At 42.5% G+C, this 26,760-nt stretch overlaps 1 protein-coding gene across 6 annotated transcripts; it reads left to right on the top strand.

The window, feature by feature from the left end:
• Positions 1 to 1,072: 1,072 nt before the first annotated feature.
• Positions 1,073 to 12,146, top strand: ccnl1a (cyclin L1a; the record flags this gene model as incomplete). Of its 6 annotated transcripts, none has more annotated exons than XM_083637104.1 (10): positions 1,073 to 1,371; positions 1,618 to 1,692; positions 1,847 to 1,956; positions 4,458 to 4,578; positions 5,254 to 5,318; positions 9,091 to 9,190; positions 9,412 to 9,516; positions 9,788 to 10,038; positions 10,272 to 10,370; positions 10,513 to 12,146. In XM_083637104.1, exons 1-10 carry the CDS (start codon positions 1,132 to 1,134, stop codon positions 10,958 to 10,960), a joined length of 1,614 nt encoding a protein of 537 aa, XP_083493230.1. In that variant the 5' UTR covers positions 1,073 to 1,131. The 6 variants fall into 6 exon arrangements, with proteins under 6 accessions (XP_083493230.1, XP_083493231.1, XP_083493235.1 ...); XM_083637109.1 differs by lacking the exon at positions 1,073 to 1,371 and adding an exon at positions 2,386 to 2,425 and having other exon boundaries at positions 1,622 to 1,692; XM_083637105.1 differs by lacking the exon at positions 10,513 to 12,146 and having other exon boundaries at positions 10,272 to 10,374.
• Positions 12,147 to 26,760: the final 14,614 nt, after the last annotated feature.

Raw genomic sequence — 26,760 nt, 5'->3', positions numbered from 1 at the left:
CAAGATGTGATGTTTAGATCGAAAAGCATGGAAGCAGTGTATGAACAACAGAGGGTAAACGGAAAAAAGTAATGTATACACGATTACACGTAACAAGAAATAAGTCCTATAGTTAATTAACATGTCTTGTTTTAACATTATCTGCTCTTTGTTCTTCATCAATTCAGCAATGTAGCTCTGTGACAATATCCAAGACAAACAGCAACTAAAACTACCTTTGTTCCAGGGCCCATTATGTTATTATTTCAACTTTGGAAACGACTTTGTAGTAGGATGTTCGAGTTTACGAGGACTTAACATCACCAAGGTTCAGGAAGTCATCATTGCAGCACCGAGATAATAATATAATATAATAATAATATATAATAATAATAATAATAATAATAATAATAATAATAATAATAATAATAATAATAATAATATAATAATAATAATATTATAATAATAATGATGATGATGATGATGATAATAAACAAAATACATAAATAGATAAATAAATAATTATTTATCTTATACCGCTTTTTAATTGCACAGCATTTTACAGATCCCCCAACAGTGAATATATGAGGGATCAGCCGATAAGCATTTTGGTGGGACCCTATATGGAGCCAGCCTTGAGTTGCTCACGACTAGCCCTGGCTGTGTTGTTTACATTTTATTACCGTTTGTTTGGCACAACTCACTAGTTAAGTGATTTCTGGGGGATTGTTATGGGGTGATGTCACGCTGATTCGTGCAGTGTGGTAGGTGATCCAGATGTGTGTGTAGTTGGGCCTACCGTGTAGTGCTGAGGTGAGAGGGACCCTGGCCTGGAACAAGCTGTTCCAATATTGTGATGGGACTGGAGTTGGCAAGGCTAATCAGAATTGTGTCGTGGAAAAGTGTTTTTAATTGTCTGAATAAATAAAAAAGGTTTGCGTATTATTCCAACACTTGTGAATTTGTTATTTATTTATAATAATACAGTGGGAGTGGGACTATTTACCATGGCGGAGGTGCACAAGCTCTTGAGTTTCGAATCTAGTGACGTCATGTACTTTGTCACCCTCTCCGTTCCGTCGTCGTTGTTTCGTCGAGGCCGGCCAAGCTTCGTTTTTCAGCCGCGTAGCAACTCCTGTTTCTCGGGTGAAAATGGCCGCAGGTCCTTTGTCTGTCGCTTCTAACGCATCCACAAACAACGATGGCATCCTCATCGGTGACAAAGTTTACTCGGAGGTATCCCTTACGATAGACAACTCCCTCATACCCGACGAAAGGCTCTCTCCGACACCGTCCATGGTAGACGGCCTCGACCTGAGCACGGAGACCGACCTTCGTATCCTGGGATGCGAGTTGATTCAGTCGGCGGGCATTCTGCTTCGGTTACCCCAGGTAAAACAACACATAAAGCTCTAATAGTACATATACGTTTGTGTTTCACATATAACGAATCGCAGTTGACATTTTTTGTTGTCCATAAGACATTGAGGCCTAGCGGCTGGTAGCTAGCAAATGTTAGCTCACATACGTTAGCGTGGTAGATCTAAAATGGCGGCGGTCTATTGTGTAAGGTTAGCCTATACACATTGGTGTAACGTTAGGCCTAGAGACTTCATGTGCACATTTCTTTCTCCTTAGGTGGCCATGGCGACGGGGCAGGTGCTGTTTCATCGTTTTTTCTACTCCAAGTCTTTCGTCAAGCACAGCTTTGAGGTACGTTGATGTAAATCAATTCTCTTGGTATCGAGAACATTTAGCATGTCAATGCTAGCATAGCATACGTTGTGGTTACGTTCAAGGCTGCCATATTGTCGCTTACGCAATGTTACACCATACTATCATCGGGGTGTTGTTTTATTCTCTCCAGATTGTCGCTATGGCTTGTGTCAATTTGGCCTCCAAGATTGAAGAAGCACCACGGCGAATACGAGACGTCATCAACGTTTTCCACCATCTACGACAGATTAGAGGCAAAAGGTACACATCAACCTTTAGTCAATGGTCATCTCTTTTTGGAAATAATAAATATTGTTCTTGTTACATTTGACATGTTACATTGCACTGGTTCCTTTTTTGTTCAATGTTGTATAATGTTGATCTGATTTTTGATGTGAAAGTGCTCTTCTGTTTACATGTACCCTAAACCATTTTAAAACTTTTCAGTTTCCTCTTCACTGGTAGTTTCAGAATGTAATCGTTATCCTGACATACAGCCTAAGTTTGAGATAACAGTTAATTTGGCATCACAAAAACATTTTAATTATAGTATTTGTAATTTTAGATATTGTAAGACATGGCACACATGCAGTAGTTGTGTGCCTCTGTCTTCATAGGAATCTGTTCAGTTCCCTATTCTAGACCTTGGCATTAACTTGGGTTCTTTTTTCCCTTGCAACCAACTAACAGCAACCAGCTACATTTACCAAAGCCTGGGTGATGTGGAATGGTACGTAAAGATGAAGCAGTCGGCATGACAACCATGAGCGAGGGGGTCTCGCTTCTCCCCCAGCCCCCCCCCTTCCCGTGGGAGACGCCCGTGGTCTGAGTCACCGCGGGTCACTGGGATCGGGGATGACAGGTTGGCCGAAGGTCCTTGGCCCCCGGGGCGCCTTGAGGACTCCTGTGGCTCACTCTTAAGCTTTGGGTATCTGTCGGTCTATCTACGGACCATTGGGTAATGTAGTTCTCTTATCTGACTGCTCCACACCATGCATTTTATTTATTTGCTTAAAGAGCAGAATCCCATTCACCAAATGTTCATGGCTTTTATAGAAATATCACTTGCTTGTTGCTGTTGGAACGTGTATTGACGGCACCGTCGTGTACGTTGTGCCTGGTATTTGTTGTTAGTTTACGGTCAATGCATGTATCTTAGCTTTGATGCGCTGGATTTGCAAGCAAATCTTTTGAGTTGGCAGCAATGTAAGTGTACTACTGATTTAAGACTGAAAGTTATTGTCGTGGACTTGGACATTAGAGTTCAGGTCAGTCTGGAATATTAGTGTAACTTGGCACATATAGCAATTCCATTGATTCAGATTTTCAGAAATGTTTGTGACTAGATTTCCATTTTATTGTTTGTCTTCTGTTGGATCTTTGTTAGTTCTTAGAGCATCATTATGTGAGAAATGATAATTGGTGCGTTTCTTCTATGTAAAGGGATGTCAAAATTCATTTTCTAGTTACATCTGATCTTGGTTGATCTAGATTGCACAAGTAATGTAAAAGAAGAATTTGGAAATTTTACTGGAGAAGGGATTCTTTTTATTTTGCGTTTCCTAATGCAAATTAGACAGACAGCTCAGTGGTTAGCACTGTTGCCTTACAACAAGAAGGTCCTGGTTTTGAACCCCGGTCCATCCCAGGTACTTTCTGTGTGGAGTTTGCATGTTCTCCCCGTGTTCGTGTGGGTTTCCGCCCACCATCAAAGACATGTATATTAGGGCTAATACTCACGTCAGTGTCCCTGACCAAGGCACTGGCAAAAGAACTGGAGTTGGTCCCCAGGTGCAGTACTGTGGCTGCCCACTGCTCCTAGTGCTGTGTATAGGATGGGTTAAATACAGAGGATACATTTCATGGCAATTGTACAATGACAAAGGAACCTTAATCTTAAATCTTTCAGCACAGAAACACTTGCTCGTCTGGTATTAGAACCAGTTGTAGAGCTGCTTAAGTGTCTAAACACGGCTACAGAATCTATGTTTTCCCATGGCATTATAAAGCCCTTTTTGAGGTACGTGTTGATGGCGACGATAGAAATTTAGTCCTGGCAGGAAGTCAAGTATTTGATGGTTGTTTTTGTCAGAGTAGGGTTTTTTGTCACCACTTCACATATTTTCAAGGTGCATGGAGAAAGGAGGTCAAAAACTCCAGCAGCACTGGTAATATAAAGAACAACTTTAATTAGACACACTGAGTCATTTGGGCTTGTGGCCTTCATCAGGGTCACATGCCCAAACGCATTTGTCTAATTAAATTTGTTTTTTATACTACAAGTGTTGCTGGAGTTTATGACCACCGGATTGATTTGGTCAACATGTTTTATTTTGGTCTTGTTTGATATCTTCCCTAAAATGAAGAGACATCGGAAAGACACATTATAATCATTATTATAATAAGTAACAATGGTGCCGTGGTACCTCTACATTTTTAGGCATAGTTGAAGTTTGAATGAAGACTGTAGAGATGTGGTTGTATCTGTTTTGCCGGTGATGCGAGTTGATATTTCTGTTAAAGCTGTGACATGCGGTGATTGAGGCAGGGAGCAGTCTGCAGAGCCCAAAAGCTTCCACTGAAACCACAGGAGTCCACAAACCCCAACACTGTCCCATACAAACAGTAGGACCAGTTGCTTTGAGTTGGTTGAAAGGGGGAAAAGAACAGGAGTGCAAGAAGGCAAAAGGGCACTTTCATTTTCTTTATTTTGAAAGGAAGGAAACGTCTTATTCTTTTATTTTGATTCCTTCATGAACTAGGAGTTCAAGTTCATTGATACTTGATCAGAACTACATAAATACCAAAAACCAAGTCATCAAAGCAGAACGGCGGATCCTGAAGGAGCTGGGCTTCTGTGTACACGTCAAGCATCCACACAAGGTACGTTTTTTATCCACACTTTTCACTATACACTGCTACTGCACACATTCACTATACACTTAACACTGCTACTGCACACATTCTAGCTCAATGTTGGACCATCATGTAGTTTGTAACAGACAGTCAAGGTGTAGTCACTGCTAGGGTTGCTCGATTATGGCAACAACAACAGAAAACATACGTTATTACGATTCTTTTGACTGATATTAAAATCACGATTATTTAACACGATTACTCATTGACTAGCAGCATCATGCATTTATTGAACTTAAAAAAGTATCTTTAATACTGGATTTCTTCTAACTTTAAATATATACTTGAACTGAAAAAGAAATAAATGACAATAAAGGTAATAAAAAAGACGATAAATAAGATAATATATATACCTTTTTTTAAATTCGATTATCTTGTTTTCATAATTGTGGGAAGCCAAATTTGGAATTAGAATTAAAATTGGATCAGTTGCACAGCCCTTGTCACTGCACAGTGTAGTTGACTTATTGTATCCCTTCAGTTGTTCCTCTACTCGCATGTGACTGAGACACAGGAAGCAGGTGTGGCAGAGCATTGTCACAACTCGTTTCTCAGAACAGGCTAGACGTTGAACATTTACACACACCTGGGCGGTTTTACAGTGTGGTGTTGTATAACAGAGTATCCATTTTGTCATTGCAGATTATCGTCATGTACCTTCAAGTCCTGGAATGTGAGAAGAACCAAACGCTCGTCCAGACTGCCTGGTAAGTTCCTTCCTGTTCTTCCACTGACCACCCCACCACAGCAGCAACCTGTGTCATGTCTGCAAGAAGTGCGACCAGACCTGGGCTAAAGATAAAGTTGAAAGAGTTTCAAATAGTTGAGTCACTTGGGGAGCGCTTGATTTATCTGCTGGGCACTTGGACCAGCCCAAAATGTGGACGCATCACCTGCCAGATAAGTGACAATCAAGGGCCCCTCATGTTTTTAGTCACACATTTGAAAGGCATTCAACAACCATTTTGCCCAGGTCTGACTGCGACAATCCCCAACTCCATGTAAACCCTTCACCTCTTTCTTTTTTTAATCTCTGATGGCGCAAGTTGTTTGATTGCCAACCTGTTGTGCGTCTCTGTCTCTTGTCTGTCCTTACATGGCTTAGTTTGAAGTCTTTTGGTTTGTGGTGCCCAGGGAACTTGGTTTAACTTTGTCCTTTCTCTCTACTCTTTGATTAAAGGGTAGTCCATGCTGGTAAGTCACATAAAGAACCTCTGAACTCTGCCTCCTCCAACCACATGACCTCAGGAAGCTCCCCCCATTGGCTGGCTGCCCCTCTCCAGACAGCCAATCCAGTGCCGAGATTCACTGAAGGGGGCGGGCGTTTCCCAACTGCCAACATCGTCTTGTTTTCACTTGGGTGTCCAAAAGGATTTGTATTTTTTTGGTTTTGCTACCAAGGTTTCAACTGCTAAAGCTATTTTTTGCCAGGTAGTTACAGATGTATTTGTATTCTGATTTTTTTCCTTCTAGTTTACTTGCATCTAGCATTGAAGTAAACATTAGCCAGAAGAGAATTACTTTTTTGACCAGTTACCTGCCTATTTTTTGAATACAGTAGTATACCTGTCCCCAACTGACGTGGTGTCCAGACGTGTGTCTGTCTTACAGGCTGATCCAGCTCTCAGGCTTTGCCTCCAAGGACCTGTCTCGCCCACGCAGCTGTCAGAATCCAACGGCCATGTGTTATCTAGTAGCCATGTGTTATCTAGTAGCATTGACATAGCAGTTTCACACTGACCCGCTAAAGTTCACCACAGGTCATTTGTTCCAAGCCCAGTTCAAACTGGAAGCAATACCTTGTGTGTGGCAGGTTTTCATCAATGCCTCATCTCCGCCAAAGCCTCCACTGGGTTGATAGAAATAATTTGATGGCAGAGGGGACATTGACACACATGGTGTTGTGCTCTAAATATATACGGTACACGAGTAATCAAAGGGGAAATTGTTGTCATCATAGAAAGGAAGTTGCTTTGTGATTTGCTTGTTTGCAATTTTAACTGGTCGTACTTTCCTGTAACAGTAGTTTGGGTGGGCTTAGTGTGGAGTTGGGGTGCATCAGAGGGTTGTACCATCATGCTCGTGTTACCACACTTTTTTTTTGTCTGTATGACCTCTATGTCTCTTAAGGACATAGATGCTCACACTCTACCCCCGTACTTACCTGATTCACATCCAGGTTCTTGTCTCACTAATGCTTTCTCTATGGCTAATCCATTCATCCTAGAGAACCCACTGAGTCGCTTTTGTAGCACACAGGTTTGACTTAACTTGTGTTCTCTGGGATAAAATCCTCATAATGCCATTTAGACAGCCTCACACGGCCACATAGTGGAATTGGGTTGGGGGAAAACTTGAAAATTTCAATGTTTCAATCGCCAATTTAGTTTGGCCTGAAAATGTTCTGATGTTGATGACTTACTTAAGCCCTTTTCCCACATGCGCTTTGTACCGCAAAATGACCGGAACGTGGTCAAATGCCTGCATGTGGGAAAGGCGCCGTGCCGGTATAAGCGCGACCCCGTCGTCGTGGCCATTTCACCAGTTTTGAGCAAGTCAGAAGAGCGTTATGCCGCGATAGACAGACAGGTGAGAAAGGGGTCCAGTCATTTTCCGCTATCAGTGGGCTGTGACTTCGTGGACCAGGTTGCACACAGTAGACAGTCCAACACCAAATACACAGCTGATTGTTCGATATTCCCCTGGTGTTGCGTACCACCAAAGGACTATTGCCAGTCGCAAACCAGTGGTTTTCGCCACCGGGTGATCTTGCGTGCGGGTCGGACCAGACTCATCACGTAGTCGAACGTACACCGGGACTGGACATGCGAAAATGACGCTTCCATTCCACGTCGTCAAAATTGTTCAGAGCATCTTCCCAAAATAAATTCCCTCCTGGTCTCTCTCGCTTCCAGACGGTTCTAGTCTCACGCAGCAGCGCAGAGGTACATAACACTGTCATCATCTGTCCCCGGTTTAGTCTATCTTCATATTCTGCACGATGTTGAGCGGAGAAGACTGCGAACATGAATCTGTTTCTGTTCGTTTGAGGAAAAAGCGCGTCGGCAATATTATCAAAAGAGTGGACGCCGGCTCCATGTTTGTTGTTTTTTTCTGACTGGCCTCAGTGGCCTGCAGCACAGACCCCAGGCCACTCTCCTCCGCCCCCCGCCCGCTCCGCCGCACCCCACCCCACCCCCCAACATACCGGCTATTTGGCGACTAGATTCTCACTTGCGAACGCTGAGGTGTGAAGGGAAATTCAGGGAAATGTCCGATATTGACTTACAGGTAATTTTCCGGTACGTATGTGGGAAAAGGGCTTAAGTGGGGAAATGGTCACTGCTCTGCAGCTGAACCTGGTTGAAATACATTGAAATGTGAAAGTTTCAGTTGTCAGAATATTAGACCAGTGTTAGCATCATTGGCTCACGTCATCATTCATACCAGTGCCACCCAACCCCAAAATACCAGTTCAACCTGTTGTGCATGCCACCGTATGTGCTATGCTTCCCTGCTCCCTCAGGTCTACCAATCGAAAAGCGACAAATAGCCTGCATTCTAGTTGAACCTTGTTCTTTTATGTCTGCATGCTCCCACATACAAGGCATGTCATTGTCTGGATCATCATATGGTTTGGGTTAGCCACTCTCAGGTCATAGTATGGTAAGATGTTGTTGATCGGTCTTCAGTGGACAACTGCCCATCTGTGTGTTCATGCTTTATCTGTGACAAACATACACCACTGTCATGGATGCCCCGAGAGAAATGGACAAAGTTAAACGTGTTTAGTATCAGGTCGATGTGCTTATGTTGATTAAGTCAATATTTGGTGTCTTGGGAACCTTATGGAATAGACCGCTTGAGCACAATGTGGCGTGACAATGTATGGCCATTTCCTGAATATCCAGGTAATTCAGATCAAGTGAATGTAACATCAGTGCTTGTCTTGCCCCAATCCAGCTACAATTTCAAATTCTCAAATGTAATCAGTGGACAGTCTTATCAGTATTCAGGCTGGCATGTTTAGTGACCGCCCTATAAAAAAAAATTAAGATTCAGAATTCTCAATTGTTAAAAATGAGCATGGATGTAATTGGATATTTGTACCCTACTGAAGTGGGTCTTAAAGGATGGCTTTACCGGTAATCAACCCACTTTGTATCATATATAATCTTGGTAATATGCACATGGGCAGTGTTTGCCTTCTCTTTCTGTTTACCTCACAGAAAATGGAAATGAGAGATCTCCGTGAGGTAAACACTGCATGTGCTTATATTACCAAGATTATTAATGATACAAAGTGGGTTGATTACCGGTAAAGCCATCCTTGAGTCACACGGTTGCTAAACTACAGGTTATTGGCTGAAACGTAGCTTGTGGTCACTGTTCTGATGTTTAAGAGGCGGGGCTGGGTGAGAAGGGGGTTGTGTGGAGAAGATGCTATGTGTTTTTTTGTATGTGTTTTTGTCTCCATAGGAACTACATGAATGACAGCCTGAGGACAAATGTGTTTGTGAGATTCCAACCTGAGACCATTGCCTGTGCCTGCATATACCTAGCTGCTCGTGCTCTGCAGGTAGGAAGACATGATTTCTTGTTCAAAGATGCAACAGTTGAGCCTTGCTGTGTTCTAATATGCCCTCCTTCCTTTCTATGCTGTTTCAGTGTCATACTTGCACCTGTTTTCAGGTGGTGGTAGCCCAAAGTTCTTGGTCTTGATACAATCCATGTCCTCGCACTCAAAACAATCTTAAGAGTTTGTCATTATTTGTAAGACTTCTCTTGTGTTTTCTCCAGATGGTCCTGCCATCCAGACCTCACTGGTACCTGCTGTTTGGAGCCAGCGAGGAGGAGATAAAGGAGATCTGCATCACCACCCTCAGACTGTACACAAGGAAGAAGGTAACAATCCACACACGCATACCCCAAGAGAAGAAGAAATACACATTAGTAAGTGGTAATTCCATCACCACCCTCACACCCCACCAGGAACAACAGGCTGAACTTAGTTTTCACACACAAATTGATTTAGAAACCCTCATCTACAGTGGAGAGAAATCACTATTGTGATATTCTCTTATGAATGAAGCTAGCCAGTAGCCACACAAAGGCCCAGGACATCCAGTCCTCAGTGTTGACCACATGTAAGTTGACAGCATAATTCCTTTCTCAGCCCAACTATGATCATCTGGATAAGGAAGTGGAGCGGAGGAAGATGTTCTTGGCGGAGGCTAAGCTGAAGGCTAAAGGTCTGAACCCCGATGGCACCCCTGCCCTTTGCTCCATGGGCGGCTTCTCCCCTGCCTCCAAACCCTGCTCCCCTGTGGTAAAGGTGGAGGAGAAGTCTCCGAACCCCCAGACCCTCAAACCTGTAAAGAAGGAAACAGACAGCAGAGCCCAGGTCACCAAGAGTCCACACAATGGGTAAGGAACATCCACACTATGTACCTGAATCTGTTCCACTGATGGAACATCATGTTCTTACTCCTAAACCTCAATGCCCTCATTCTCTCTTTATCCCTAAAATGGTCTTTCAAAGTGAGAGAGACAAACATACTGTTCTAAATCTAGCGAGCCTTGGCACTCAGCCATTTTTCTCCCAAGGATTCTTTATTTAGTTTTCTATCTTTTAATTTACCAAATGTTCTCTCTCCCAGGTTAAGGAAGGAGGCCAAGATTGGGAGGAACAGCCGGAGCGGGAGTCGATCTCGTTCTAGAACACGTTCTCGCTCCAGATCCCGCTCTCCTCGCAGACAGTAAGATTTTCTGTGCATAACGGGACATCTAGTTCACATATAAATCACTGATGTCAAGCGATATTTAGTTCATTAGTCAAGAGTATCAAGTGATACAAATGTTGGTGGTAGTTCTACAGGCTGTTGTCTTCTCCCTCTCCAGTTACAACAACAGACGCAGTCGCTCGGGGACCTACAGCTCTCGTTCACGCTCTCGCTCTCACAGTCGCAGCCCATCGCCGCGGCGACACCAGCCCTCACCCCTTCTCCCCCACCTCAAGCAAAAGGCCGGTCACCATGGCAACAGCGACTCCAAGACCAGCGGTCGCCACAGCAGCAGCAGCTCCGGCCACAAGAGGAAACGCTCTCGGTCCCGCTCGCGTTCCCCAGTCAAGGGAGAGAGGGAGCGAGACAGGGAGCGGGAGAGAGACAGAGACCGCAGCTCCTCGGACATGTCCTCCTCCAAGAAACACAAACACGAGCGTGGAGGTCATCACCACGGGAACAGGAGGTCTCGCTCCTACGAGAGGGACAGAGAGAGGGAGCGAAGCCACAAGAGCAAACATCACGGCAGCAGCGGCCACTCAGGACACGGCCGTCACCGCCGCTGAGACACACTGATGGACTGGGTCTGGTAGAGTCCCTTTAACACCAAAACAGCTGGGTTTCCCAAACGCATCCCAGTACACATTATCTTTCCCATTTAATTAGCAGTAGTAGTTTCTATTATGTACATCTGAAAAACATTGTTTGGGGGGTTTCGATAGTTGATTCTCTTCACCCCTTCAGTTTTGGAGACCCAGGGTGCACCAAGGCTGAATGACAAGAGCTTTAGTACACTTAACTCTTGGCCCCATCAAAAGATCTCATTTGACTTGCATTGGAGGCATTTATGGAAAAAGGTGGTGAAATTGCCTGAATCCTACATATAGCTTCTGCATGCACAAATGACTTGGTGACAGACTTTGCTCTTGCTGTGACCCTCCACTAGACAACAGCCTGCCTGTAGCTGATATTTGGCAATGGCGGCTGTTTGATTGTAGATGTAAGAGATGCGTTTGGGGAACCCAGCCTGTGGCAGTAATTAGCAATCTGAAACAGACTGGTTAATGTGTTGTTAGTGTTCAACCTGTCTTCACCTGTCCAGTCATTGAAGGTTGAGTGAAGGGCAGTGTTTCCTCATCGGTTCCACACCTGTCAACCTCGTCTCTTCACATGTGATCTCATTTGATTTGTTCCCCCCTTTGGCTCTCTCCTCCTTTTCCGTTTTCCCATCATCCGCCTACCCCTATATTTTTAATATAACATGTAAAGTTATGGACTTGGAGAAACAACATATTTACAGTGTAAAGATAGATTGATAACTGCTGACGTATTGTGAATGCTTTGATTTATAAAAGCAAACTGTTCAGCGGAAGCGTTGAATGAATAAATGTACAATAAAAAGGATCATTCAGGAAAGATCAATGTTTTTTGCACATTATGGCACTGGCAGGAGAGTGGTTATATTTTGGTTCCTTCGTTTTTTGGACAGATGTATGTCGTTAAAGCCGTCTTCTGTTAGTCTGGTATCCAGCCCCATATGAATCACAGTTGTCACACACTTCATTATGGTTCCAGGCCCTAATGAAGGATTCATTGGGGCTGGTTACCAGGCTAGTGTAATGTACAGTTGGCGGAAAAAGCAAACTAGGGGTCTCTAGAGTTTTTTTTTTTTTTACAGCACAGGGATGCAGACAGGGTTGTGAATTTGTTACACTGGTTTTTAGTCTGCACGTCTTTGTCAGATTTTTATTCAGTAATAAAAAAAGAATTGTGCCACAGAGTGGTTTCTTGACGTGTTCTGTGTGAGAAGCCATGGTGTTTAAAGTCAATAAGATATACAATTTGATCAATATCCTGGTGTAGATGCACTGCTCCCACCAACAGGTGACAGGCAAGCCTTAATTCCCCATTTAAAACATACACCTCTTGAATGGCAACATGATGTACTGTAGGACCTGAAGCTGGAAGCAGTTTTGATGGGGAACAACCGTTTCACGACACTGGTTGTAGTGGAGGTTGTTTTCTTGACATAACTTGTTTTATCTAGCTTGTAGCCTACTTAAACTGCATTGAAAAGGTCACATCTAACAATGTTATTTTGTAAAAAAAAGCAACCTTACTCTTGAGTAACATTTACTATGAATTCATGTAATCTTACCTCTACTTGTAAAATGTCACCAAAGTAACCGTACTCAGATTTGAGTAGGACATTTGGTACCTTTTCCACCCCTGTCTGTGGCTCCCCTGGTTGTATTTACTTATTAAGTCCATCAGGTGGAGCCAAAGAGTTACCTTTACGTGGTGCTGAGTTATTCAACAAAACCATAGGGATCCATAAGCAGTGGTTCTCAAACCTTTTCCACATCAAGGACCCCTAAAATGGCACAATTTAGAAATTTCTCCCAGGGTCCCCCATCTGATACGATTTTTGCTTTTAGATGTTTTATTATACAGAACATAACTTATCCGCCTTTTGCTGGGGACCCCCTGAACCCCCTCAAGGTCCCCTGGGGGTCCCCGGACCCCACAACCACTGCCATAGAGGGTCCAGTCTCTCCCATTCACTTTGCTGTGATTACATGGGAGCAGCCATTGTAGACCAAAATGTGTCAAATTTCCTGTTCTTTGATGTCTAAAAGCAAAGCCTACTGTAACCAATTAGCCCCCTGCTATGTTAAACTGTAATGGACTTTTCCATTGTGAAACAGAAACTGCATAATGATGTGGATGGAGTTGACGCACTTGACTAAACATAAATAAAAGTAAGCTAGCATTTGTAGAAAGGGATTCCATTTAGCAGTATTCATCAAGCTCAATGGTACCATAGAGACAGTCGGTGGGAACGCCCACAAAATCTTATACGGCTGGCGCGCGAGTGGGGTAAAACCGCCCATATATCTCAATGGGCTGACTCACCAAAGGAAGGTGCTGCGGCTCTACACTACAGGTTTGGGGATTTTAGAGCAGAACACAAGACGTCTGTTCAGATGTGCGTTTACTGCGGTGGTTAAATCCCTGACCCTGTCTGCCTGGGCCTGGTATGAATGGGTATGAATGTCTATGAATGTTGGTGGTGGTCGGAGGGGCCGTAGGCGCGAAATGGCTGCCACGCTTCCGTCAGTCTTCCCCAGGGCAGCTGTGGCTACATCACCCGTAGCTTACCACCACTGGTACGAATGGTGTGAATGAATAATGATTCCTGTGAAGCGCTTTGGGTGTCTAGAAAAGCGCTATATAAATCCAATCATTATTATTATTATTATTTGGGCTGGGCTATCAGCTAAATTCTAACTTTGCTGAATGGATAGAACGGGGGATTTACCCCACCCTGACCACGCCCCCAGCCAGGCTGAGCCAGCTATCCCAGCATCTATGACGAGACATCGCCTCAACCTATGGGGCAGCATGAGTTGTACAGACATGTATAACAATGATCACCTATTAAAAAAAGAAGACATTGTTCAATACAATGAAATGTCAAAACACTATTTTGATCAAATTTGATCATCCAAGGCCTAGTTTAATATACAGTAGGTTGACATATACAGACAGTTAGACAGGGGTCAGGGCTTCATTCTTTAGAGTTCCAAAAATGTAAAGAAAAAAAAGGGACTCCAAACATGTGCAGCATAATCCAAGTGCTCTGAAGTCAAATCACTGCACTGTGGGTTCAAAGGTCAATAGTATGTATTATCATCATCTCCCAGATCCTCCCACTTAAAATCTCTCTGGCTGCCCATCACAGCGAACTGGTTCAAGAGTCTTGCTGCCTTATAATGTGCGACTTGTTCCTACTTCAGAGTTTAAGAGTCTTGAATACAACTCAACTCAGCGTATTCTCTGCCACAGGGAGCCTCATTATCGCAAAGTCCCAGAGTGAATAGAGGAACAGAGAGCCAAAGTCACGTCTACTTTCTGCTTCAGCATACGAACCAGTGTCTGAAAAAATATGAGTGGCTGTTCACGGCAAAAAGACAATAATTTGTTTTAGCCCATTTATTGTGCCATAAAGTAGGCCACACATATGATATTTGTCAATTTAAACCCTCATAGATGGTTAACTAATACTTACTCCTCAAGTCCACGCCCCTTCCTGTGACCAGTTTTGGTCAATAATTTTTCTAATGATGAAAATTGTGATTTTTTTTTTTTTTTTTTCAAACATTATACCTTCAGATGAAGCTATACATACCAAACATATTATTTTCAAACACTCCCATTGCCACTACCAAATGTGTTTTATGACAAACTTGACAAATTGTTTAGACAATTTATCTGGAATGAAAAGAGGGCTAGACTCCGCCTTAGACTTCTTTATCTGCCATATGAGAGAGGAGGACTCCAGCTTCCCAACCTTAGATGGTATTATATGGCAGCCCAATTGACTTCAGCATCATATTACTTCTGTAAAACGACACCCCCAGCGTGGGTAAGCATTGAGCAAGAGTCCATTCCAGATCTACCATTAAAGTTGTATATGTACTCCTCGGATGTTAAAACATTGAGGAAAAAAACAAAAAATCCTTTTCTTAAAAACAACATTTTGGTTTGGTATGCAGCACACAAACATATAGGTGTAGGTGACACGCCAGTACTATCCCAATATACTCCTATTTGGGGCAATGAACAATTTAAACCTGGTAGAAGGGATGGAGGATTTAAGTTATGGAGTATGGAGGGTATTCAGAAAATTGAAGATCTGTATGTTAAAGATGTTTTGCTCTCTTTTGATCAATTATGTCAGAAATACCAAATACCTAAAAAGCATTTGTTTAAATATTTACAGTTAAGAAGCTTCATGGCATCGAGATGTGAACAGATAACATGTATTCCACCCTTATCAACACTTGAAGCGATGACAATTGCGAATTTAGAAGGGAAAAGGCCATGTTTCTAGGTATTACAATATGTTGGTTGAATATAGCACTGAATCATCACTAGATAAATTAAATGCTTGGAAAACAGACATACAAGAAGACATTGATGAGGAAGATTGGTGTGATGCTTGTTTAAAAGCACAAAAGCAAAGAATAAACACAAGGTTTAAATTACTTCAATATAAATGGTTAATGAGGGTGTACATAACTCCGGTCAAACTTCACCACATGTCTGCTAACATTCCTGATGTCTGTACTAAGTGTTTGGAAGAAAAAGGTACTTTAATTCATTGTCTATGGGGATGTTCAAAGATTCAAAACTTCTGGAAGAAGAGTGTCATAAATTGTTTGTCAAAGATCTTTGATACTGAAGTTCCTCTTAATGTCAAACTCTGTGTGCTTGGTATCTATCCGGGGGACTTTGTGCAAACAACAAAACAAGCTAAACTACTGGACTTCGGACTTCTTCAAGCCAGAAGAGCTATTGCACTTTGCTGGAAAAATATGGATGCGCCATCACTAAGAATGTGGAAACGGGAACTTTCTGAATGTATTGGCCTGGAAAGACTAACATACATTGCTAAGGGCAAAGGGAAAGATTTTGCTCAGCTCTGGGAGCCATACATGCGTTTCATGAGAGATGGAGGCGGAGGTCTTGCCTGAAAGTTTGTTAAAAAAAAAAAAAAAAAAAAATGTGAGCAATGTGGAGGAAATGTTTGATTTGTTTTATCGGTATTTAGTTTGAATTGTTGCAGGTTGATTGTGTGTGTATGTGTGTGTGTATGTTGTAAAATGTGGTCTTTAAAGTTGTATTGTCACTGTATGTTGTGTATAAGGAAAAAATGACAATAAACATATTGGAAAAAAAAAAGTATGTGCATGATCAGGACACATCGGGATGGGGCTTTGGTGGGACGGGGGGGGGGGGGGGGGACGACGACAAAAAAACTTGCCTATATCAAAGTCAGCTCAAGTTGTGTGTGTGTGTGTGTGTGTGTCACACACACACACGGGATGGGGCTTTGGGACTTTTTTGCACTTTATAATGGTTTTCAATGGGGAATTATCTATTCATTTCTGGATAATAACATTAATGCAGTGAACATTTTTGATTCCCGGGGCCAAAAATGAGCTGAGGTACTGGTGTGAAAATCCTTGATATAAGCCCCAATCCCCCCCAATGTCAAAATTCATGGCCATTTGACCATTTATATCACATTTATAACAATGCAAACACAGGAAATTACACTGCGCTAGCCCAAAATGTACCAACAATGTATGAGGGTAACATAACTTTGCAAGTTGAGAAACTCGCAGTTTGTCGTAAAACTGAAACGTAGTTTAGTTTTGTATGAAACCGCTCAATCAACTACATCTCTCGTGTAGTCACGTCGTCACATGAACACCAACGTGGCCTGGTGGGAGAGAAAGTTATGATTGATGTCGCTTATAAATGAGATTAAAAAAAAATGTATCTCGCCATTCACCACCATTCATATTTTTTCAGACACTGGTGCATGTAGGGCCCGACGTAAGGGCCGTGACTTTGGCTCTAGATAAAGACCCTGTTCCTGTTGCGAAGTGGAGCCCAGTCTTACTCCATACCAGAGCCAGATTAACACCCCCAGGGGCCCCTGGGCACTGAAGCTCCCAGGGGCCCCCCTACCCATCGTCCGGATGTTTGGATGTTTTTTCGCCATATTTAGAGGAATATCTCATTTTAAATTAACATTAGTATTATACTGTTATGTCATTATTCAGTTTCTGAGATTCAATTTCTCACTCAGTCATAGGCGATTCTAGGCTTTGCACACAAAGACATTTTGTACATTTTAAAGTAAAATGCATGAATCTGATGCACTCTGAGAGCAAAAGGAAGAGGCTAATCTTCACATTAATATCCTCTTCACTGTGCTGTGGCTTTACAATGATGAAAAAAGAATTGACATTACATTTCCAATACAAAACAGCAGAGGGTGCCGCAGCACCACAAGCACCCCCACTTCCCGTGCCCCTGGTCACCACTTGCCCACAGGCATCCAATGAGACTAAATCATCAGACTTAATCTTCTTGGAAACAAATTTTATTTTGTCCTGATTGGTCTTAGATTTGTGTCATAGTTCTGTGGAGCCCAACATGAGCCCGACCAAAAAAAAAAAAAAAAAAATTTTTGGAGGGCCCCTTCACCCCGAGGGCCCCGGGGCACCTGCCCCGGTTGCCCTATGGTTAATCCGGCCTTGCTCCTTACATAGCCAGTGTTCCATGTTGAGATGTTTATGAATCTATTTAGAAATATCTCCAAATGTAACAGACACATATCATTGTCTCAGAAAGGGCCACAGCCACATCAGACTTTACAAAAAACTTTACAAAATGAAGTTAAGTTAGTTTCAGTGGACTGTCCCATCCCATGTGTGTCCACTGTTATAATATGTTGAAGGGCAACACTTTCACCCATCCTGTCACAGGGGTGGAGTTTAAGGTTAAAGGAAGGATTACATGTAGGTCTAAGTTTGTGATTTATCTGCTAAAATGTCCATGCAATTTATTGTATGTTGGAAAAACTAAAAGGGAACTCAAAACGAGAATATGTGAACACAAATGTAACATCCGTAATCATGATGAGAAATCAGCAGTGGCTAGGCACTTATTATAACAACAGTTATAATCACAGCACCAGTGATTTACACTATATGGGCTTGGAGGTTGTGGAGGCGCCATCTAGAGGTGGAAATAGAGATAGACTTCTCTTACAGAAGGAGTGCCAATATATTCACTCCCTTGGTACCCTCATTCCAAATGGGATGAATGAGGAGATAGTATTTACCTGTTTTCTGTGATGCTTTTTCTGTGTGTGTTTTTTTTTGTTTTTTTTGATCTAGTTGATCTATTGATTGTTTGTATCCTCTTGTCAGATCTTGTTTGGAGTGAAGATTGCACTGTAGGCAATTACGAATCAATTATGTTAATGAGGTGACAATCACCACACCTGAGCCAGTGCTGCCATGATATAGTCAACATTGGACAAGAGAAAAGCCAGCACTCCAAATGTCTTTTTTGTTGATTTATTTCCTCCTCAATACACCTGGGCAGCAGCAACGAACGTTTCAGTCAGAGACCTTCCTCAGCGTTGTGCTGTGTCAGGCAAAAAAAGACAGCTATATACAGTCATGCCGGAAGTACAATCAATTAGGAAAATAAAATAAAACATTTTGTAATGTGCCTTGTCCCGAGTAGAGGCAAGGAACTATTTAGTAATACATTGAAAATAATACATTTAGAATAATACATAGAAAAGTTAAAAGTATTGTATAAAGACCTCCAAACGGAAGTGCTTCACAATAAGGCTCTGTATATAATGAGCATGATTATACCAGAACTTACAACGGGGGCTCTAGTGACAAGCTACTGTAAGAGGTTGGCTAGCCACACATGGAGCAAACAGGCACAGGGGTCCCAATGTTCTCAGCACAATCGCAACCACATACTTAAGAATACACCAATAGAGAACAAGAAAAAATATTAAAGAAAACAGCTAAGAAGTAGCTCCTCGTTTAGGCCTTTAGGGTGTTCTGTGTGTAGGGCATGAATCCAAAATGCCTCCCTTTGTAGTAAGGCCCTGTCTCTGTCACCGCCCCTCTTTAAGGGACCAACAGACTCAATCCCCTGGAACCTAAGAGAACACACATCGTGTCCAAATGAATTAAAATGTCTGGCTACAGACGACTTTTCCTCTTTATGATGATATAGTCACCCGTGTGATCCTGATTTGTTTGCTACTGCACTGATGAAGGGTTAAGAGCCCGAAACGTTTGCAGGCAATAAAAAGTTAACTTGGAGTGCTATCCTCTTCTCTTTCAACCATCCCATGTGGTCTCATGAGGTAAAGAGACAACAATAGTTCCAAATGAGAGACATTTAGACAGGCAGTCAGATACAAATCAGTGTATCATCGAAATACATCTCTGTTACCGCTCATATCTCTTAAAACGTGTGTTGTTGTCTTGTTTTGGGGTTTTTTGGGGGGGAGGGGCGGGGGGGGGGGATGTGTGTTGGAGATGTCTTGCCAACACTCATCTCCAGCTGTCTCCATGACCGTATCGGACCTCCTCATTGGTTGCGTCACTCTCTGTCTCTCTCGTCGCCCGTCACCCCTCCATCTCTCTCTACTCTGTCATTAGGCAGCTCTCTCTCAAAGTTTCCATGTTACATCTCATATTCTCCATCATTTACCTGTCACACGGTAAGTGATTACATCTGCCTGCAAGTCCAGAGCCTCTGTTTAACACCAGACATGCATGTGTGTGCACGCACGCATGCGCATGCGCACACACACACACACACACACACACACACACACACACACACACACACGTTGACAGCCTTGTTGGGCCGTCTCCTGCATTACAAATTGTGCAACAGGAAACCAGCGTGCACCCTGCCAACAGATTGGGTAACAAGCTCTCAGTGTGATGCATATCAAGGCACCTTAAAGCTACACACAGAAGCACACACACACACACACACACACACACACACACACACACACACGCACGCACGCACGCACACAAGCACACACACACACACACACACTCACACTCAAGGTCTAAGGTGCGTTATGCACACTGTGGGTCTAACCAATCATCACTCTTCATGCCTAAACCTAACCAATCATCACACATCATGCCTAAACCCAACCAATCATCACTCATCATGCCTAAACCTAACCAATCACTCATCATGCCTAAACCTTTGCATGTGAAAGTTTCTGCCATTGCCTTGTGGTCACTTGTAGTATTATCTAAATATTCTTTATATTCTTTGGCCAAATTAATTTAAAAACTACATTTATTTTGAATGTTGGCCAAATTAATTTAAAAACTACATCTATTTTGAATGTTGGAATGTGCTGCGTGCCATATCTGGTTTTATTTAAGGGGGGGAAACTTAATTATAAAGTAACTTTGAAGTCATGAAAATCGACTATTTTCTTAGCACCCCCACAGATTGGTCTAGCCTCCCCCAATCCCCCTCTTAGAAAAAATCCTGGAGCCGTGCCTGTTCCTTTCATTGTATTGCCCAAAATTGTAGTTTGTAGTCTGAGTAGATAAACTACACCAAAATGACCAAAAAGTAGTTTAACTACTTGACTTACTACGCAAATGTGAATGTAGTTGAACTACCAGCAAGCTACTACAAAATGTAGTTCAACTACATAGTTCAACTACATGTAGATGTAAGTTCACTACTCCCCAACACTGTTGACTACTCAGTATGATGCATCACTTTACATTAGGGTACACAAAAAGAATAACTAATGGTCAGGTAATAAGTAAGTAATGATTCGGTACTCATGCAGTAACAACTCTGGAGCAGCACTTAAGGGGGGAACGATAAAGGTAAGTGGTGTTAAGTAATAATGAATGAGTCACTCTTTGGAGTGAACAGCTTTGATATACCTACAAAATAATCATTAACTAATCAGTAACTAATGATTAACTAATATATTCACAAACTGACATTTATTAATCATTAACAAACGATTAACTACTCTACTCATGGAACTGACCGACTAATCAGTAACTAATGATTAACTACTATATTCACGAGCTGACATTTAGTAATCATTAAGTAATGATTAACTACTCTACTCAGGAACTTAGATACTAATCATTAACTAATGACTACCTACTCATTAACTAGTGATTGACTAATGACGAATTATTCATTAGCTACTGTTAGTTAATGATTAGTTTACTAGTAACTACTACATTATTTGTGTACGTTATTGTAAAGTGTTATCCTCCTATTTTTAGTAGATGGCTTTATGAGACGCTCTCCTCCCTTCAGCTATAAAGACAATACACTGTGAACACAACAGACTGCTAATGATTAAATGACTGACTGCAGATGTTCAAATATAGTATCATATGCACACATTTTAATACCTTTATTTGTGTTCACATTTAGACAAAATCCTTGAACACAAACAATGGGAGATCTCATAATGACAAATGTATCTAGTCCGAAACTATGGATAAAGGAAACAGCGCCTCCTCCAAATGTGGCACCTGCCAATTATTGCAGAAATTGAGCAGAATTTGTCCAGAACCTTGGCTCTTGGGTTAGGGTTACACACACACTCCCACAGCTGCACGTGTTCATTAATGAATGCAAATATTGGACTGATGTAAAATTTAGACATTATTCCTATAGAAGTGAACACACACATGGACACGTACATATGGACAGGATTTGAAGGGGATCATTAGAGGAATGCATTATTAGGTAAATATAGGAGAAACCTTTAAATCTTAATATATCTTCTATTTTGTAATGACTCATTTAGGACGATTAGCTGTCAAATGTTTATATGGTTCTAATGCAGGGGTGGGCAACTATTTTTCATGGGGGGCCACATGAGAAATCCAGATTGTTGCCGGGGGCCGAACAAATATTGTCATGCCGTAATGGATGGGCAACTTTGATGATAGAGAGGGCCACAAAAAAAGTCCTCGCTACCAGATTTTGCTGAGGGCTGAACGGCGCCAGCGCGAAAAAATTGGGGCATTTGAAGCCAGGTTTAGAGGAATAACTAATTTTAAATGAACAGTTGTGACGTCATTATTCAGTCTTAACCACCAATATTTGATCATTTTCTCACTCACTCCTATGTCACCACACTCTCCCTGCAGGGCTTGAAATTAACTTTTTTCACCACCTGCCAATATGGCTGCTAGATTTTAAAGTTACCAGCCAATTAGAATTTCCACTATCCGAAATGTTTTTCTTGAAATAAACCAGAATATGAGTGGGTTAATTTAAGCATAAGTATCAGTAAGTGGCCGGGATTCTCAAAGCCTGTGTTGAGGGTCACACGAACATGCACTCTTGAAGCGAAATAAATCCAAAACCAACAAGTTAATTATTTAAATTTCTACCTCAATGTAGAACAGCCATTTCTTACACATGAGATTACTTTTGGCGTTTTAGTCATAAAGATTATTGAAAGATATTCCATATTCCAGACTGAAATGCTATAACAGAAGCATATTGGCCAGAATGACATGAACATTTGGACACTTATTCAGCGGGTATCTTGCATGTTGCGTTCAGGTGCACTGTAAAAAAAAAAAAAAAAAAACTTTTTTTGCAATTCCATCGCGGGCCACACAGGGGGCCGTATGTTGCCCATGTGTGCTTTATAGTAACGTTCAGTCATAACTCATTTATAATTAAGCCCATAGTTAATGAACTAACCATGTACAAAACACACACACAGTCACATATTTTATATACTGTATATGTTGTAAGCCTAATTTTTGCCATCACAGCTGCTTTTTACATGTATGGGATAATACAGGCTAATATACAAGGTGTCCCAAGCTCTGAGTCATTATAAACTCAATTAGCTACAGAAGCTAATGTTCACATTCAGTCCTTGTATATTTCTCTCATGTGTTCATCATTCCTTTCCTCCGTGTGATTGAGAAATGAGATGCAGGTGGTGTTCATCCTAATTGGCCTGGTCAGGTGTCAGATTGCTGCTGGCTGATTGGCTGGTGGAGAGCATTTAAGCCAGCTGATGCCATCCTGTTGCCCCTTGCTCTCCTCATTCCCAACGATGATGGCTGCTGTGCTGACTGCTGTGTTCTGTCAGGTAGGAACTGTGTGTAGACCTACTTTAGTAGTTCTGCAGAACTTTATTAAGATGTGTCTTTATCTTGGTAGACCTGTGCAGTCTAAACTGTAAATAGTTACCTTCCAGATCTACACTTTTGTACACTGTAAATAACACTTACCAAAGTAGCAGAAAGTAGGGGGAGAAGCCCTTAGTTTTTTGTAACATTTTCTGATGTTTATTTTGTAGGAGCTTATAGGTAAGAACTGTGTCTCTTATTTAATCCATCATTTTCTTTTCTTAGGTAAATTTAAGGTTCGGGATTAGTTTGATTGGTTAGTTGTGTTGGGGCCATGCTGTGCTCTGAAACTAAACCTGCTACTTGTGAACTTGTGATGGTGGTTTGGCTGATCATCCTTGGGAGTGGGAAGAGTGGGGGCACTTTTGTGTTGCGGTCCGGTTCCCCGAGGCTGGTTCCTAACATAATTGGGTGGTTGTCTGCTTTTCTCATTCGTCAGCACGTCGTCTGTGTGTGTGTATATATATATTTTATGTTTGTCTGGTGGGCAGTCTTTGTGCAGGTGGTAAATGGTGTTAGTCAAGGTGCCTTTGCATGGAGCTGAGGAAGCTCATGGTGGTAAAGCTGGTGGAGAGGTTTGTTGGAGGAGGAGCCGGTCAGAGGGGACCAGTAAGACTGAGGAGGGGTGTGACGAGGCAGGGCCGTCAATAGCACCGTTTCTCCTCTTTCTGTGTAGACTATGCTACCCTACAAGAGTCTCCGTACATAGACTTGCCTGTCACTGACTCCCAAGCCGTCTAAATCAGCGATACAGACGTATTTACAAGCATCACAGAAACATTTCAAAGCCACATATTGAGAAGAAGAGTTCATAGCTTCTCGACATCGGGGTTAGAAAGCTCGTCGCTGCTCATAAATGCCTCTTTTCATCTGAAGTCTGTGCTGGTGATATTTTTTACCGAGCTTTCGGCCAGAGTGGCGCTGTTGAGCGCTCTGACGGCTGGGAGCTCTAACCTGGAAAAAATATCACCAGCACAGACTTCAGATGAAAAGAGGCATTTATGAGCAGCTTCGAGCTTTCTAACCCCGACGTCGAGAAGCGATGAACCCTTCTTCTCATTATGTGGCTTTGAAATGTTTCTGTGACACTTGTAAATACGTCTGTATCACTGATTTAGACGGCTTGGGAGTCAGAGTCACAGGCAAGTCTATGTACGGAGACGGGACTCTTGTAGGGTAGCATAGTCTACACAGAAAGAGGAGAAACTGTGCTACTGATGGCCCTGCCTTGTCACGCCCCTCCTCAGTCTTACTGGTCCCCTCTGACCGGCTCCACCTCCAACAAACATCTCCACCAGCTTTACCACCATGAGCTTCCTCAGCTCCATGCACACCATTTACCACCTGCACAAAGACTGCCCACCAGACAAACATATAAAATATATATATATACTCAGACGACGTGCTGACGAGCGAGAAAAGCGGACGAGCCCCCAATTATGTTAGGAACCGGCCTCTGAACGGGACCGCAACACAAAAGTGCCCCCACTCTTCCCACTCCCAAGGATGATCAGCCAAACCACCATCACAAGTTCACAAGTCGCAGGTTTAGTTTCAGAGCACAGCATGGCCCCAACAACAAACTAATCCCCAACCTTAAACTTACCTAAGAAAAGGATGGATTAAATAAAAGACAGCTCTCACCTATAAGCTCCTACAAAATAAACATGAGAAAATGTTACAAAAAACTAAAAGGCTTCTCCCTCCTACTTTACTTTGGTAAGATGTTAGTGTACAAAAGTGTAGAGCTGGAAGTAGCTATTTACAGTTTAAACTGCACAGGTCCACCAAGATGACACATCTTAAAGTTCTGAAGAACTAAGTAGGCCTACACAGTTCCTACCTAACAGAACACAGGAATCATAATAGGGAGTACAATGAGTGGACTCTTTGTTCGATTACACACAGAGGAAAGGAATGATGTGAACACATGCCACAGACTAAAATGTTTATATGCTAGAGCTAGCAAATTGCGTTTTGCATGATAGCCCCAAACTTTTATTTCACCAACTTCCTGTGTCTGCACTGTTAAATGGGTTGATGCCACCGATGATGGCTGCTCTGACTCTTTGTTCTGTCAGGTAGGCACTGTGTGTAGGCCTACTTTGGTAGTTCTTTAGAACTTGAAGATCTGTCCTTGTCTAGGTAGACTTGTGCAGTCCAAACTGTAAATAGCTACCTTCCAAATCTATACTTTTTTTACACTAAATAACTCTTACCCAAGTAGTACGAGGGAGAAGCCCTTTAGTTTTGTAACATTCTCATGTTTATTTTGTAGGAGCTTATAGGTGAGAGCTGTGTCTTTTTTTTTTAAATCCACCCTTTTCTTAGGTAAGTTTAAGGTTGGCGATTAGTTTGATTTGTTCATGTTGGGGCCATGCTGTGCTCTGAAACTAAACCTGCTACTTGTGAACTTGTGATGGTGGTTTGGCTGATCATCTTTGGGAGTGGGAAGAGTGGGGGCACTTTTGTGTAGCCGTCCCCTTCCCCGTGGCCGGTTCCTAACATAATTAGGGGGTCGTCCGCCAGCACGTCGTCTGAGTATATATATATATTTTATATGTTTGTCTGGTGGGCAGTCTTTGTGCAGGTGGTAAATGGTGTGCATGGAGCTGAGGAAGCTCATGGTGGTAAAGCTGGTGGAGACGTTTGTTGGAGGAGGAGCCGGTCAGAGGGGACCAGTAAGACTGAGGAGGGGCGTGACAAGACAGGGCCTTCAGTAGCACCGTTTCTCCTCTTTCTGTGTAGACTATGCTACCCTACAAGAGTCCCATCTCCGTACATAGACTTGCCTGTGACTCTGACTCCCAAGCCGTCTAAATCAGTGATACAGACGTATTTACAAGTGTCACAGAAACATTTCAAAGCCACATATTGAGAAAGGTTCATCGCTTCTCGACGTCGGAGTTAGAAAGCTCGACGCTGCTCATAAATGCCTCTTTTCATCTGAAGTCTGTGCTGGTGATATTTTTTCCAGGTTAGAGCTCTCAGCCGTCACAGCGCCACTCTGGCCAAAGGCTCGGTAAAAAATATCACCAGCACAGACTTCAGATGAAAAGAGGCATTTATGAGCAGCGTCGAGCTTTCTAACCCCGACGTCGAGAAGCTATGAACTCTTCTTCTCAATATGTGGCTTTGAAATGTTTCTGTGACACTTGTAAATACGTCTGTATCGCTGATTTAGACGGCTTGGGAGTCAGAGTGACAGGCAAGTCTATGTACGGAGACTCTTGTAGGGTAGCAGTCTACACAGAAAGAGGAGAAACGGTGCTACTGACGGCCCTGCCTTGTCACGCCCCTCCTCAGTCTTACTGGTCCCCTCTGACCGGCTCCTCCTCCAACAAACATCTCCACCAGCTTTACCACCATGAGCTTCCTCAGTTCCATGCAAAGCCACCTTGACTAACACCATTTACCACCTGCACAAAGACTGCCCACCAGACAAACATAAAATATATATATATATACACACACACTCACAGACGACATGCTGACGAATGAGAAAAGCAGACGAGCACCCAATTATGTTAGGAACCGGCCTTGGGGAACGGGACCGCAACACAAAAGTGCCCCCACTCTTCCCACTCCCAAGGATGATCAGCCAAACCACCATCACAAGTTCACAAGTAGCAGGTTTAGTTTCAGAGCACAGCATGACCCCAACACAACTAACCAATCAAACTAATCCCCAACCTTAAATTTACCTAAGAAAAGAAAATTATGGATTAAATAAGACACAGCTCTTACCTATAAGCTCCTACAAAATAAACATCAGAAAATGTTACAAA

The sequence above is a fragment of the Poromitra crassiceps genome (genome assembly GCF_964638095.1).
Source record: "Poromitra crassiceps genome assembly, chromosome: 5".
Lineage (NCBI taxonomy): Eukaryota > Metazoa > Chordata > Actinopteri > Beryciformes > Melamphaidae > Poromitra > Poromitra crassiceps.
The sequence above is the reverse complement of the archived record's forward strand: the minus strand, read 5'-3'. Positions and strand labels throughout refer to the sequence as shown.